The sequence below is a fragment of the Scophthalmus maximus genome, chromosome 21 (genome assembly GCF_022379125.1).
Source record: "Scophthalmus maximus strain ysfricsl-2021 chromosome 21, ASM2237912v1, whole genome shotgun sequence".
NCBI lineage: Eukaryota > Metazoa > Chordata > Actinopteri > Pleuronectiformes > Scophthalmidae > Scophthalmus > Scophthalmus maximus.
The window spans coordinates 11,137,501-11,151,501 of NC_061535.1; the positions used below are offsets into that span (position 1 = coordinate 11,137,501).

The following is a 14,001-nucleotide window of genomic DNA, read 5'->3' on the forward strand; positions in this document are numbered from 1 at the left end:
ATTCGGCTCTAAACGTATTAACATCCAGCGCACTTTCGTGGCGCGTGGGCCTTTTCCCCCCTCGGGCTGCAGCCCTCTGACCTGTCAGTCGCGATGCCCGTCGCTTCCCACTGAAGGACACGAATCCACTGGAAGATGTAACACAGCACAAATGCTCCGTAATTTCCTGAAACAGGCTTTGGGGACTATTTTCAGCAGCAGATTAAAAGACATCTGAAGGGGCCACACACACCTTCTCGTCTAATAACTGCGACTGAGGCGTGTTTCAGACGTGAACTCTGGAAGATGTCCGGAAACTCCTGGTCCGGACATTCGAGAGCAGGGCGGCCACTCGCCCGTCGTCAAATCTTTTTTTCCTGCTGTATTCCTCACATGGGCTCACACGGACATTTACCAGGAAACTCGACCACAACAGGAGCCCGGCAGGACAAGTTTGCAGATAATATCCAGAGCAACATTTGTGGACATTCGTCTTCTCCCATACAGCCCCGAAAAAAATGTCCGGACTCTAGATTTCGGCCACCATCCTATAAAGCACATTAATGGAAATTCGGCCGTTGTGTGAATACCGACCGTTGGTTATTGATTGATTTGAGAATTTATGTTGGTGTTGAATTGTTGTGATTAAAATATATGTATTAAATCATCATTTATACATGACAGCTCCCAAATGTGAGGCCAAAACCGCTCGATCGCCCCCTGGTGGCCGGCTGCAGTGAAGGTCATAAACCAGCCTCCTCCGTGTCAGCAGACGGGACATGGAACCCAACTTTGTTTTCCCAAAGATGGTTTCTATAATTTTAGGTTGTTCTCATCACACCGGCGTGTGTTCAAGCGGGCAAGTTTTGTTTGAATGAGTGATTTGACGCCACAAACGAAGACGTACAGAAATAGCAACAGAAAGGTTAAAAATAAATCGGGAGCAAAAAATAGAGCACGAGCCGAAGACGTGGATGGGTTGAATCCTTTTCAGCGAGGATGAAGGAGGTAATGAGTGTGTGTGTGTGGGTGTTAAAGAGTTGAAAGCCAGCAGACGAGAGCGCGCGTCGCGCGTCACTCACAGTCAGGTGGATTCTGGCGGCACTTCATCGTATCACATCTGTCAGTGAAATCAGTGGATCAAAAAACGGGCCTCAGTGCTGCACCGACGGCTCCGTCAACAGCGGAACAACCTGCAGTCAGCTCCCTCTTACAAATGAGATACTGGCTCAGTCAAAGGGAATATGTGTAAGATCCAGCTCTTCAGCTTCATTATCAGTAAACACCGTGGTGCAGGGCGGGGATGTCAGGAGAGGTGAATGGAGGGGCGGGGGGCTCCGCCGTGGTCACGGTTATACATCAGCATGTTGGTGTGTGGTCATGTTGTGCTCTCATCATCGCTGTTCACCATAAACTTCATATTTCAATACACAAGTTACTTCTCGTCTTGTCCATTCTCTTTTCCTCCTTTATCACAGCATCTCCCCGATGCTGGAGACCACCGCACGGCAGCACCTTGGACTTGCCTGGCTGCCCGTTTCTCCGTCCAGCCCCCCACTCGCAGGCTCCGTTCCCTATACAGTACATTCCCCTTGGGGAGGTGGGATTCGTATCGAGGCCCCTGAAATCAACAAATCGCGAGTCATCTGCCCCCTACTGTTCACGTGCATATTGCATCTTGCGGATGTTCATTTCTGGGGACTTGCAAAGCCAACGCACCAGACGGGCCCAGGACACGCCATGCAGCCATGATGCGTCGCTTTGCTAATAGCACCAAGCCACGACGGGAGAATTCATCACCGCGAGGTTCCGTAGACGTCCCCCGGAGCTCACGAAATAAAATGAAGACAAAGCTCGTAGTGAAACATTGTTTCTTTATTCACAACATTTTCTACTCCAGCTATGTTAGAAGTTAACATACGTGTCAATCCTCTAGTTACTGTGCTGATCTCGTTCATCTGTACACACTATATATATATATATAAAAAAAAAGTCAAGATTATAATGCTTAAGAAATCCAAGAGGGTTGCGGGGGGGCGAGGAGGGTCCCGACAGTCGAGGGGGGTCTTCGCTGTATGAATGTACAGTCCCTCCCCCTCACTTCACTTCCTGCCTCCTCCTCCTCCTCGTCCTCCACCTCCGCTTTGACTCTTTTCTTTCCCCCCAATTTTTTTCCCCGTTAAACAAAAGAATATATTGAACAAGGCTTTTTTTTCTTTTCTTTTTTTTTTTAACAGAAGGGGGGGGGGGGGAGGGGGCTTGGACATTTGTAAAGCGCTTTGACTGTACAGCTCACGCAGAACACAACCGACAGGTCATTTACAGAGCATGGTAGAAGAGGAATAGTTTACTGCTTGGGCACAACACAAACACAATACAATGCCGTTTGACATTTAACAGAAAAAAAACCAAAAAGAAAAGTACCATTGAAAAGAAAAACAAATTATTCTCTTCAATTTTTTTTAAGCATTTCATAGAAACAAAAGAGAAAGATAAATTGCAAACTTGGAGTAAACAAATCAAGAATATATATATATATATATATTTATATATATATACAGTGAGGTAAAACACATTGGTCTTCAAAAGGAGGTATTTTCTTTTCGATTAAGTGTCCTTTTTTTAATATGTTAATTACGCTTTTTTCTCTTTTTAAGATCTCAGCTTTTGGATGATATCTATAAAGCAGATAATGCAGACATCGACGCAGACACAATCACATGCAGTCTTGTCATTCGAGGTGAAAAAGTAAAAAAAAGAAAGAAAAAAGAAGGACGCCTTCCCGAACTTAGGCACCAAATGAAAACACGATAAAGCTTTCTGCCACAGAGGCCTCACTGCAGCGTCGGACCGGAGGAGGGAAAAAAAAACAAACCCTTGTCGCCTTGCAGAGCCCCCCCCCGAGCCCTTTAGTGACCCAAACCCCTCTTCACATCGAGCTTTTGACCACCCGCCGGTGCTTCAGCAGAGACCAGCGCACAAGCAGGCCTCCGCCGGGGCGTGACGATGGAGGGAAACCACGGAGGGAGGATGATTAGAAATACTTTGACCCCATCGCCAACCTCTTCACAGTGTGCGGATCATGATCGCATAGAAAGGTCGTTCAGCCCGGGTGATCCGGTGGGACTGAGTGGGCCGACAGAAAGCTGGCCCGGACTTTTGCATAACAAAGAGAAAGAGACGTAGAAACAAAGACCTGTGCGGCAGACATTTTGCCGCCGCGACCCCTTTGGGTTGCGCTATGCAGGTTGCGCTCAGGCCGGTGGTGGACGCTGAGGTTCCTGATACATTCACAGCTGTGGGAATTTCTCAGTGCGGTGGTTCGGAGCGGTGGAGCTGCTGGCATAGTTCACGTTACCTCCCTGTTTTTGCCCCTCCATCCATCCATCCAGGCAACACAGAGAACGAACCTCTCGTTTCGTACCTTCGTATGGGTTTGGGTCACTAAAGGGGGCTCGGCCACGTCGCCGCACCCGTTCACATCCTTCGCCTGTGTTGACCAGTGAGCTGAGGTTTTGCACGGTGGCTGCGTATCAGCAGTGTACAGCGACGCACTCCCGTTTGAGGTGAGATTCTCAAAGGGGAGGCGTAACCGGGAAATCTGCAAGCCAAGAATAGTTCACAAGTTATGGGGATTTACAAGTTGAATCCCAAAGTTTTCCAGACAAAAAAAAAAAAAAGAGGAAACAAAAGTATGGCCCCATTTTTATAACCCGAAGGTCGAAACAAAAAAAGTCTAAAAGTGATAATAGCAAATTTGATCCTAAACCATGCTTTCATCTCTCCTTGAAGACATTCGTGTTGTTGGTCATACTGCCGGTTTCAGAAATGTATACATGAACAATGGCGGATGCAGCCCCGCAACAAGGAATCCGGACGATCCAATAACTTAAGAAGGAAATGGCCCACTCCTCAACTCATCAGGCTACTAACTGCTATGATGCTGCGTTCCATCACACCTCGGAAGTCGGACCCCGGGAGTCGGGGGTTGGTGAAAAGTCAGACTCGGAAGGTCGCAATTCCGAGTTCCCGGATTATACTGGAACGATAAACCCGACCGCAGCGCTCCGAGCTCCGAGGTGTAATGGAACGCAGCATTAGCAGAACACCGTCGGACTTCTGACCGGACTGCTGTTGCATTCTGGTCATGTGGGCACCAGGCTTTGGACAAAAAAGTTGCGTCAATTTGGTATAGTTCTTGTCCCCCCCCCGAGCAATCCAATGCAACTCTGACAACTTTATAATGCTAATCCTAAATCGACGCACTCTTTAAGGGCGGTACGCTTGTCTGGGCTGTGTCCGACGAGTTTTGGCAACTTCCCAAAAACCGAACAGCGGACGACTACGCAACACAGAGGTGAGAGAGTTTGAACGTCTCCGTCACTTGTCATGAGTTTCGCTGAGGGCAACACCACGAACGTCTTAACAGGAGAGACCGTCTAAAACAAACCAGTTTGTTTCAAGCACAGCCCCCGAGGCCTTAAGGTTTGAGTTCAGAAAATGTTTCTTTGGGGGGCAGGGATGGATGGTAAGGCGCTTCAGCCTTTCATGGAGCTGCGAAGCGAGAGGACCGACTGCAATGAGGTGTGGCATTGTGTAGCCGAGAGAGACATCGGTCAATTGGAGAACAGGGAATGACGAGAAAGAGAAAGGCAAGATAGAATCACGAGGAGAGAACGACTGCTGCGAGAAACAAAAACAGTTGGCTGCAAAGATCTTTTTTTTTTTTTTGTACAGTTAAGTCATCTTGGGTTTTGAAAAAAGAAAAAGTACAAGGCTGCTGGTGACTTTAAGACAGAATGAAGGTTGTCCTAGTAGAGGCATACCGGAGGTGCTGTTGAGTTGAGCTTGTTGTTGTTTTTGAATGTCCCAGAGAATGACACTGCTAATGGAATACACATACTGTACACACACTGTACAGTCTCGACCCCACCCAGAGGCCCAGTGGGATCAGCCAGGGCTCACTTAAAGGGATACGTACAATCACCCCCCCCCCCAACCCTGCCACCCACATGGCTTAGAAAAGATCAATACTTGGCCCTAGTTGTTCCCTGGCGAGACCCAGCTGGCCCCACTTAGTTTACACATTTAACATTTAATTCAGCATAGTCCGTCACCCTCTTTTGTATTCGACATAGCAGCAATATCCACTTCACGTGTATTTACAAGGTTCCACATGTCACTTCTGCCACCGCTGACCGTTTCTACACGTTTTTTTTGCAATTCTTCATTCACAAGACGTCGACTCTGAGCGGGCGAACTACACAGGTGGATACGTCGAACCTCGAAGCTTTCATTTCAAATCTAAAATTTTAAAAGGTCGTCGAGGAAACGACTGAATAACGCCCGTAGCAACTGATTATGTAATTTTCGGAAGTAACGATATGTCACAAAGGCTTTGGGGTGTTTCCGTGAAATAGATATGCACTGATGAGAAAGATGCTCTAACTTTACATTTTTCTCAGCACTTTTCATAAGACATCGTCACGTTTGACTCCCTCCATTTCCACCAAACATGGCGGAGGGATGGGTCCTGGGCCGGGGAAGAACCCATTACATTCTGGTGCAGATGCGAATTGAGGGGCAGACCGACGGAGTATTTTTCACTCTCTTTAATTATGTTTTATGACAAATAAATAATCGAGTTTGTCAGATCACTTGTTTCGGCCTCAGCGGAGGTATGTGCTAAGTGCCATTCTACTTTTTGTTTGATTCAATTTGACTTTCATGTAAGTGTTGCTTGTATTAAAAAGAACTGTTGTTGATCTTGCAGTGGCACTGCTATTATATTGTCTTTGAATTAAATGCTGAAAAGGTTTAATTGCATCTTTCTGAGGTTTCATGGAGAAAATTTGAATTGACTGACTCGTCTGTGGTCGCAATCACAGAGAACTTTCAAACGGACCCCTTTGCTCCCGTACCCGCCCCTCCGAACTTCGGCTTCTGGGAGAGAAAACGGTCTCTAAATGCATTTTCAACCGTGTGGGCCTCAGAGTGGAGAGAACAACCTACTCAGAACCCCAGTGAAAAGATTGGCACAATGGTTTTCAACCGTGGCGCTTTCTAATCGCCAGCAGCTGATTGAACGGATGCGCGACACGTTGGCGAGAACTCATCGGTGTAATGAGCCGCTGCAGGGGTCAGGGGTCGGACTCCCCGCTCCTCCGTAAGCCGTGGCTGCAAACGACCCTTACATCGCACTTCAGCAAACCTTCCGCCTCGCGAAGAATCGACAACGCGCCGCATTTGGGGTCCGAGCGACATGGCACAGAAATGAACAGATCCAGGCAATCTGAGGATATTTACATCCAAGACGGCAGCTCTCAGGCGGACAACTTAAGTAGCAGCACATCAATAGATTATGTGTCCATCATGTAAGAAAAACAATGGAGACAAGACGTCCAAACTGCCACACAGGTAAACCCCCGCGGTGGTTCAGAAGTGCACTTATTGCTGAACAATCATGGGACTGTGGGATTTTCTTTGAATAGCACTGTCTGGCAGATATCATGTACTGAATATAATAATTACTGACAATTTAATACTTTTGTGTCTCGTCGAACCGGAACTAATTATGCGTTTCATTTTTTTGCGCCGTGCGCTGAAAAGACGAGTGCTTCTGATGGAACGAGCGAACGTGTTAAAATTAGACAATGGGTTTAGATGTATGGCAATTTTGGCAACAGGACAAACACTCGACTGAAACAAACTATTAAATCTGGTGCTACATAACTTTTTCTTGCGTGTCCTTCAGATATCACGACACTACCTTTATCACAGCAATCAATGATTATATATCATTGATCCCTATGATAAGTATTTCTCTTCAAAAAAAGAAAAAAAGAAAAACAATAAAAGAGAAAAAAATATTTAAGAGCAGATCCCGACTCATTTGCGTTGGTCCCTTAAGGCTTGCTAAGCTGAAATGTCAAAATTTTCCTTTCCCCCCCCTCAATCTTTTTCTCTCTCGTAAATGTACATTCTAGTAGAAAAAGAACTTGCCACAAAAAAGAAAAACATGATAAACAACCTGGAAAACCTATGGCTTAGTAAGTATCCGTTTGCTATATTTGAATGAATGTACCTCACTGAAATTTTTGTCGTTTTTGTTGATTACCCTACAGAGAAGAAAACACGTGAGCGGTTATTCGTGCTGCTGCGCGGTCAACGGCGCAAACACGTACGAGAGAGAACCAAAAAAAAAAAAAAATCTGAAATCCAAGAGTTTACATTTATAGGGCGACAACAGTAATGCTTACAAGTCTTTGAGTCGCTTTTTTTCCCCCGAACGCCGCCGTGAGCTTTTTGTGGCGAAGTTCCCCCCCCCCCCCCCCCCCCCCCCCGACTGAACACAGTTTGAGGTGCTGGAGCTCAAGTGTCCAGACTCGAGTCCACTGAGAAGAGAAGCTGTAAGATGAGTTGTTGCTGAGGTGGTGGGGGGCTTCGACGAAATGGCACCAGAGAGTCGGCTGGGTTGCGGGCGTGCATAGCGTGTCCCTCCTTGCTTTGCCTTCCCCTACGTCTTGTGGGTGTGCATAGTACGAGCTTTGCTGTGCGCTCGGGCAGGCCTCCTCTGACACGCATGCGTCCAGAGCTGCAGACATGCGAGAACACACACACACACACACACACACACACCGCAGCAGCCGACATGAGAGGAGTTGGGTTTTTAAAGCACTGGCACTTTCCGGTAACAGCTGGCTTTGAAGGCATGGTGGCAGCTGATTTTTTTTTGTCGTTGTCGTTCTCGGTGTTTGTGGTTTTAGCAGAGTATAGAAAATAGACACATTTATCTACTTTATATTGCATATGTTGCAGCATGTTCGCCAAAAATGAATGAGGTCATCGTGTCCGGTTTAGTTTTTGCAAAAAAATAAAATAAAAAATAAAAATAAAAATCCCCTGCCACCAAAAAGAAAAAGAGACGTAAAACAATAAATTAAACTGACCTGTCCCGACTCCCTGACGACATGACGGGAGTCGGGGGAAAACACAATAGTCACAAAAAAAGGAAAATCGTTGCAGAGGAGAGAGATTCTGCTCATTAACTCAACGAGAAGAAGCCGACGGCGGTCGTGAGTGAACCCCCACGGTGCAGCGTACACACACTGTCCCGTGATGCTTCGGTCCTACAGTGCTACTGTACCACGGCTCAAGAGCAGGGCTGCAAAGAAACTTCACACCCCCCAATTATCTTCCCTCTTTCAAATCCTGTTGATCGTGGCGGGCGGGGGGGGGGGTCACCGTTAACTCAGCGATTTCAGAGCAGTGAGAGGAGCCCTGGTAAAAAAACGTCTGCATTTTTAAAGAAACAAACAATTTGGGGAAAAATGGGAAAAATTCATCCTAAGAAAATCTTTTTTTGATACTTAACATCAGGGATATGGATTCTATTAAATAGATATTCACTTATTTACATTCATTCAAGAATGTTTGTTAAAGTTCAGTAACGGCCTCAGTGTGTTGGGCTCATTTTTCTACACACTTAATATTTCAGGATTTCATAATATTTACAAAAAAGTAAATGTGAGTTCATTTGCAGCCCCACTCGAAGAGAAGCTTCATAAGCTGCTGAAGCAAAAGGATGAAACGCTAAATCAGGGAGGTGACGGTGAAGATGTGAGGAGATGTGAGCGAGCGAAAGCTCCGGCAGCGCAGGAGGCCTCCCGGGGGCCCGGGGGGGGGGGGGGGGGGGGGGGGGGGGGGGGAGGCGACGACGTCCAGTGTGTGTGTGTGGACTTCAGTTTTGACGAGGTCCGAGCTCTTGTCGGTCAGGTGTGTGTGTGTGTGTGTGTGTGTGTGTGTGTGTGTGTGATGAGCGGTGGAGGCGGAGAGTCGAGATGGACACCAGTTGCCAGTTGAGACTTCATGTGATGGATATAGTGAATGGAGGAGAATTTTATCCCCTTCAGAAACAACCACCTCTCATCAGATCCGTCCATCCATCAATCCAGCCATTCAAATGTGTGTGTGTGTGTGTGTGTGTGTGTGTGTGTGTGTGTGTGTGTGTGTGTTGTCACGAACATAAATGGTTCCTGAGTTTCAGGCGCAGGAATAATCAGTTTGTCAATGAATGAAATGGGATGAGAGGGGAAGAAAAAAAAAGAGCACAAGGGGGGGAATATTCTTCAATTCCCTTCGAACTAAAGGGGAGGAACAAATCGATGAATAATATCGAAGATAATAATGCTGTAATGCTAACGATATGGATGCCAGTCAGAGGTGAGTGTGTGTGTGTGTGTGTGTGTGTGTTTGGTAGTTGTGTCTACATCTTGATTCCCTCCTGTTGGCTGAGCTGGGACAGGGTTTTCTTGATCCGGAGCGCGGTGAGCCGGGCCGCGCCGTTGGCGTACCAACACTCCCTCATGATCTTCGCCATCACCCGCAAGGCCTGCGGAGAGGAGAGAGAGAGACGTGACATGATTACAATGCCGTTCAGGGACAGTCTGAAGTCTGTGGGAAATACAAAAACCTTCTGTTGTATAGAAAGGGGACTCGCTGAAAGGTTTTTTTTTGAGTGAGATGTGAAGAGGAACATTTGCAAAAGTAAGAAGTTTGATTTTGAGGAGCTGAGGACAAGTGAACCACCTCCATGACAACAACCAAGCAAACTCCATCCACTAATGAAGTCCGAGGTTGCAGCTGAAAGCGCTGGTGAGTAAGTAGTTGGTATTGAGTGGACTGAACTTTCACAGTTCGTGGTTACTGCTCTCACATCTGCAGCAGGACATACTGACTGATACAGTTTGACCAGATGAATTTTCAAACTCTAGCTTCTTTTCGGACTTGAACTTCCGGGAAAATGTCTGGAAAACCGGGCCTGGCCTTTTTCTGGAGTTTGCCTTTTCACGTTTGAAAAATAGAGATCGTCCACTTGCGTTGGATGCGTTCTGGAAAACTTCCAGAACGTCCAGGCGAGCGGCGGTGCGTCTGGGTAGAGCGCCCACTCGGTCGTCATGGATCTTCCGGAGATTTTCCTGCTGTATTCTCACGTGGATATTTTCTGGAAGTTATTCTAGGGGGATGGGCAGGACAAGTTCTGGAAAATGTCCAGACTTCAGTGCATATTTTAGCATTCTACCACTTTCAGGCTTCACAACTTAACTCACATTGTCTCTCTCTTATTAAGGCCTCTGCTGTAATACAAATACTTTTTCTTACTTAGCAAATCTTTTGGGTTTAATCTCTTTACCAAAGGAAACTCTTTCCTCTTGTTTTATTATAGTGGCGACATGTGACGAAAAAATTGCAATAGACAAAAGTGTGTTCTGGGCTTACACTAATCTCTACACATCTCCCTCGGGGAGGCCGCAATCAGCATTTGCTACGTATGAGTCAATATGTTTGTGTGTGTGTGTGTGTGTGTGTGTGTCACTTCCTCTCAAGTCTCTCACCATGTCTGTCTGGTGAGATGCTCGTGCTGTGAAACTTCCTACAGTGCTCATTAAGACAGGCCACACGTTCCTGTTCGACTCCATTCATCAGGCGGACCAACGCCAACAAGTTCATTTCCCTCAGAACTTACACACACACACACACACACACACACACACACACACACACACACACACACACACACACACACACACACACACACACACACACACACACACACACACACACACACACACACACACACACACACACACACACACACACACACACACACACACACACACACGGCTGCGTTCACTTTGATCTGCCGTTCTGATTTGCAGCTAAATGGAGGAAAGGCAAACAGACTGAGAAAAAAAAAAAATCCTCCTGGGAATGTTCAAGCCAATGCCCTTTAACGCCGATGCAGAGGTACAACTGTAAGAGACTTGACTTGGAATGAGACACTTATTACAACTACGGGGGTCTTAACCCTCTGTCTTGCATCGTCAATTACACTCACTGGAGATGAGTCTCGTTTGATCGCATCTAGTCCCAAGTAGCCATGTTGCAGTTCTTAGTGTTGATTTGTTCCCTTTGCTGCAGATAACAAGAAGAGCAACCGTCCCTCATACTTTTCTAAAGCTTGTTCTCAGACGTGAACTCTGGAAGGTTTTCGTAGGCTCTCGAAGATAATATTAATAGTTTCAACCTTTTTTCAGTTAGTTTGAAAAAACCTTATCAAACGAATATATTTTGTGTGACCAGCTATTGCCTAAACAACGGCGACTATTGTCCTCGGTTTGTTCCGAGCGCCTTGGAAAACGTTGCCACGGTCCCTGTGTGGATTCAGTCCGTCTCCGTGTCCCCCGTCTCACTGAATCTCAGCTCGACTCGATGTTGAGATCAGGGCTCCGTGGGGACCGGACCTATGTGTTGCAGTTGTTCTGATTGTTTACAACCCTTGGCTGTGTGTGTGAGAGTGTGTGTGTGTGTGTGTGTGTGTGTGTGTGTGTGTGTGTGTGTGTGTGTGTGTGTGTGTGTGTGTGTGTGTGTGCGTGTGTGTGCGTGTGCGTTCGGGGCTCGTCGTCATGCTGCAGAACGGATTTGGGAGCGACCGGACGCCTCTACTGATGGAATTGTGCGATGGATAAGAAACTAAACATCTCTGGTGCCAAATACTTTTGCGCAGTACTCTTGTGGGATGCAAATGAACTATTCATTGGCAATCGATAGTGTTTGAGATTGTGTTTGTTGCTCTGGGACTTGAAACAACTTAAAAACTCTGATTGGACAATCAGCACAAACTCTGCGGCACAGTGAAACGAGCACAACTCGACTGTTAAAGTTGTGTGTATATATATTATATGGTGGTGTTGTCTGACCTTTTCACAATTCTCTCTTGTTAAAAGGAAACTAAAATGTGGTACATGCTATTCTCGGAAGCCCATTACTCCACATGACAGGCACTGATGGTGCTTCTTCTGAATCATGGCTTATGATTGGAAGCTGTTCGAGCTAATTTTTCTTGCAAAAGGTCAAGTTCCTCTCAGCGACAAACATAAACCCAACTATGTTCATCATCTACCTTCAGATGAAAATAAAATATTGGGCAAACTTTTCTCAGCAGACCCCCATTGTGTAAAAAAAGCTCTCGGATCTGTTGGTGAAATTTCTCTCCAATTTTTCCAAGTTTGATGGATGGGAAATCAAGTAACTGAGGGATTTCATGGTGCTGGATATCCATTTATCTTTGTTTGGGCTTTTTTTCTTTGTCTTTCTTAGTTTAGTTCGTGAGGCTGACCAATAATTGTTGAGCAACCTCCCACGGTCCTTGGATGAAGGAATGAAAGGGAAAAGGGGGGGTAGGAAAATCTCCAAAGAATTTTTTCCACACTAATAAATGAGTAATTTCAAATTAATATTGGACTGTTTCCCTCTTCAAAGAGAGAGAAACATGAAAAAGTATAATTAATAATTAAACGTCAAATAAGCGTGTGCATTTTCCCAGTGCCGGTACTGATCAAAACCCCCAGATGGGATTTGTGCTGCTGTAAATGGCGTGTCGGCACACGGACACAGTCACAGACATAAGAAGAAAATGGAAGGGCATGGAGACTGGAGGGAAATGGAAAATGGTTCTCCTTTATGAACAAATGGTGAAGAGGGCTCTCGAACATTTTCTCTTACCTGCCTACGAAGAAAGAAATAAATGAATGTGACATTTCTATGAAGTCTGCCGAGGAGACGCAACGTGAATCAGACAGAAGCTTTATGTGTGTTTACAGGTTAACTACAGTTGTCAACAGCGTTTTTCTGTGGCCAGTGGCGTCATTCTTCACTGAGTCACTGCGTAATGTTGTCCAACCCCTGAAAAATGTTCAATAGAAAAAAAAACCCCACAGAAAACACGCTGAACAGTTACCTCTATAAGACATCAGCAAAAACTGTATCAAATGTTCACATTTTAATTAAAATAAAGATATGAAAAAGACCTACAAACCCTACAATCACGGCTTCGCCTCCACACAGCACTGTGGCATTCAGTTACCACAATCACCTCAAATTAAATCAGAATGACTCCAAACAAAGTAGAGAAAAAAATGAATCGATAACACAAATGTGTTGTGTGTCCATAGTGCGGTTAATAAAACCTGAAACCAAACACTGAAGAAGATACAAGCCACACACACACACAGTTTCTCCTCCTGCAAGCTGAGTGGTTTCCTTCCTCTCTGGGGATTGTGTAAATGAGCGCTCGTGTTCCTGTGTGTGTGTGTGTGTCATATGATTGAGTGATGTTATTGAGAAGGACTCCAGGGGCTTTGCGGTTCAGACTTACCGAATACAACTTTCCTACAGTGCTGAAAACAAAGGATTACTAGACTTTGCGGAACAGGCTCCATTCTGGTTCGCGCACCGGACCAAAGCGTTTTGGCCCCCCAAAAAATCTGGTTAAGAAACCTGAGAAGCTGGTTCGGAGCGGGCCAAATCGATTGGCACCTCCATCTTCAGAACACCAGCATGTCCCTGTCCCTTTCACCTCACTCCGTGCCCACGCCCCCGTCTCGACTTCTACCTCACAGTTTGAAAGCCTCTGATTTAGCATTCAGCCACTGTAGTCAAAGATGAATAAAACACCTGAGAGCAGGCAGATGATCGAAACGCTCAGTCTGTGATGGATAAAATATGCAGATCACAAAACTTGGACGGGCCTCGACCCGGGTTTCATTATGGATAAAAAAAATTAAAAAAAGAATTGGGGGAAAAAATGTGAGCTCTCCCCAAAAAAATCCCTTAGATGTGAATCGGCGACACGAGTCCTCACCTCGCAGCTCTGCCAGCGGTTCGGAATGTTGGGCCGAAGCTTCTGCTCACACACCACCTTCCTCATCTCCTCCACCGACGGATCGGACTGGACCAGGTCGTAGTAGGGCAGCTGGTAGTCCTCATGGATGCCTGTCAGGGGGAGAAAAAAATGTCGGTTAATATTCTGGCTCTACATTTTTCAGACTGGCTGATCAGACATCCATTCCTCCATGTGTCAATATTGACATCATTTACTCTGTGACTCTCTTGCTCGAGGCCTCCAATCGCCTCCTCCGTTAATCTGTCAACCTCCCCCCCGCCCCATCCCCTTCACATTTG

General features: G+C 46.1%; 1 protein-coding gene across 1 annotated transcript in view; it reads right to left on the reverse strand.

Moving 5' to 3' along the window:
• Positions 1-1,836: 1,836 nt before the first annotated feature.
• tgfbr1b (transforming growth factor, beta receptor 1 b) overlaps positions 1,837-14,001 on the reverse strand; it is a 45,072-nt gene continuing 32,907 nt past the window's right edge. Inside the window, exons 8-9 of the mRNA XM_035619372.2 lie at positions 13,682-13,812; positions 1,837-9,370 (exon numbers count right to left, since the gene is read on the reverse strand). Of these exons, the coding sequence (XP_035475265.1) occupies positions 9,245-9,370; positions 13,682-13,812 (257 nt within the window). The 3' untranslated portion in view covers positions 1,837-9,244. The remainder of the gene's footprint in view (positions 9,371-13,681; positions 13,813-14,001) is intronic.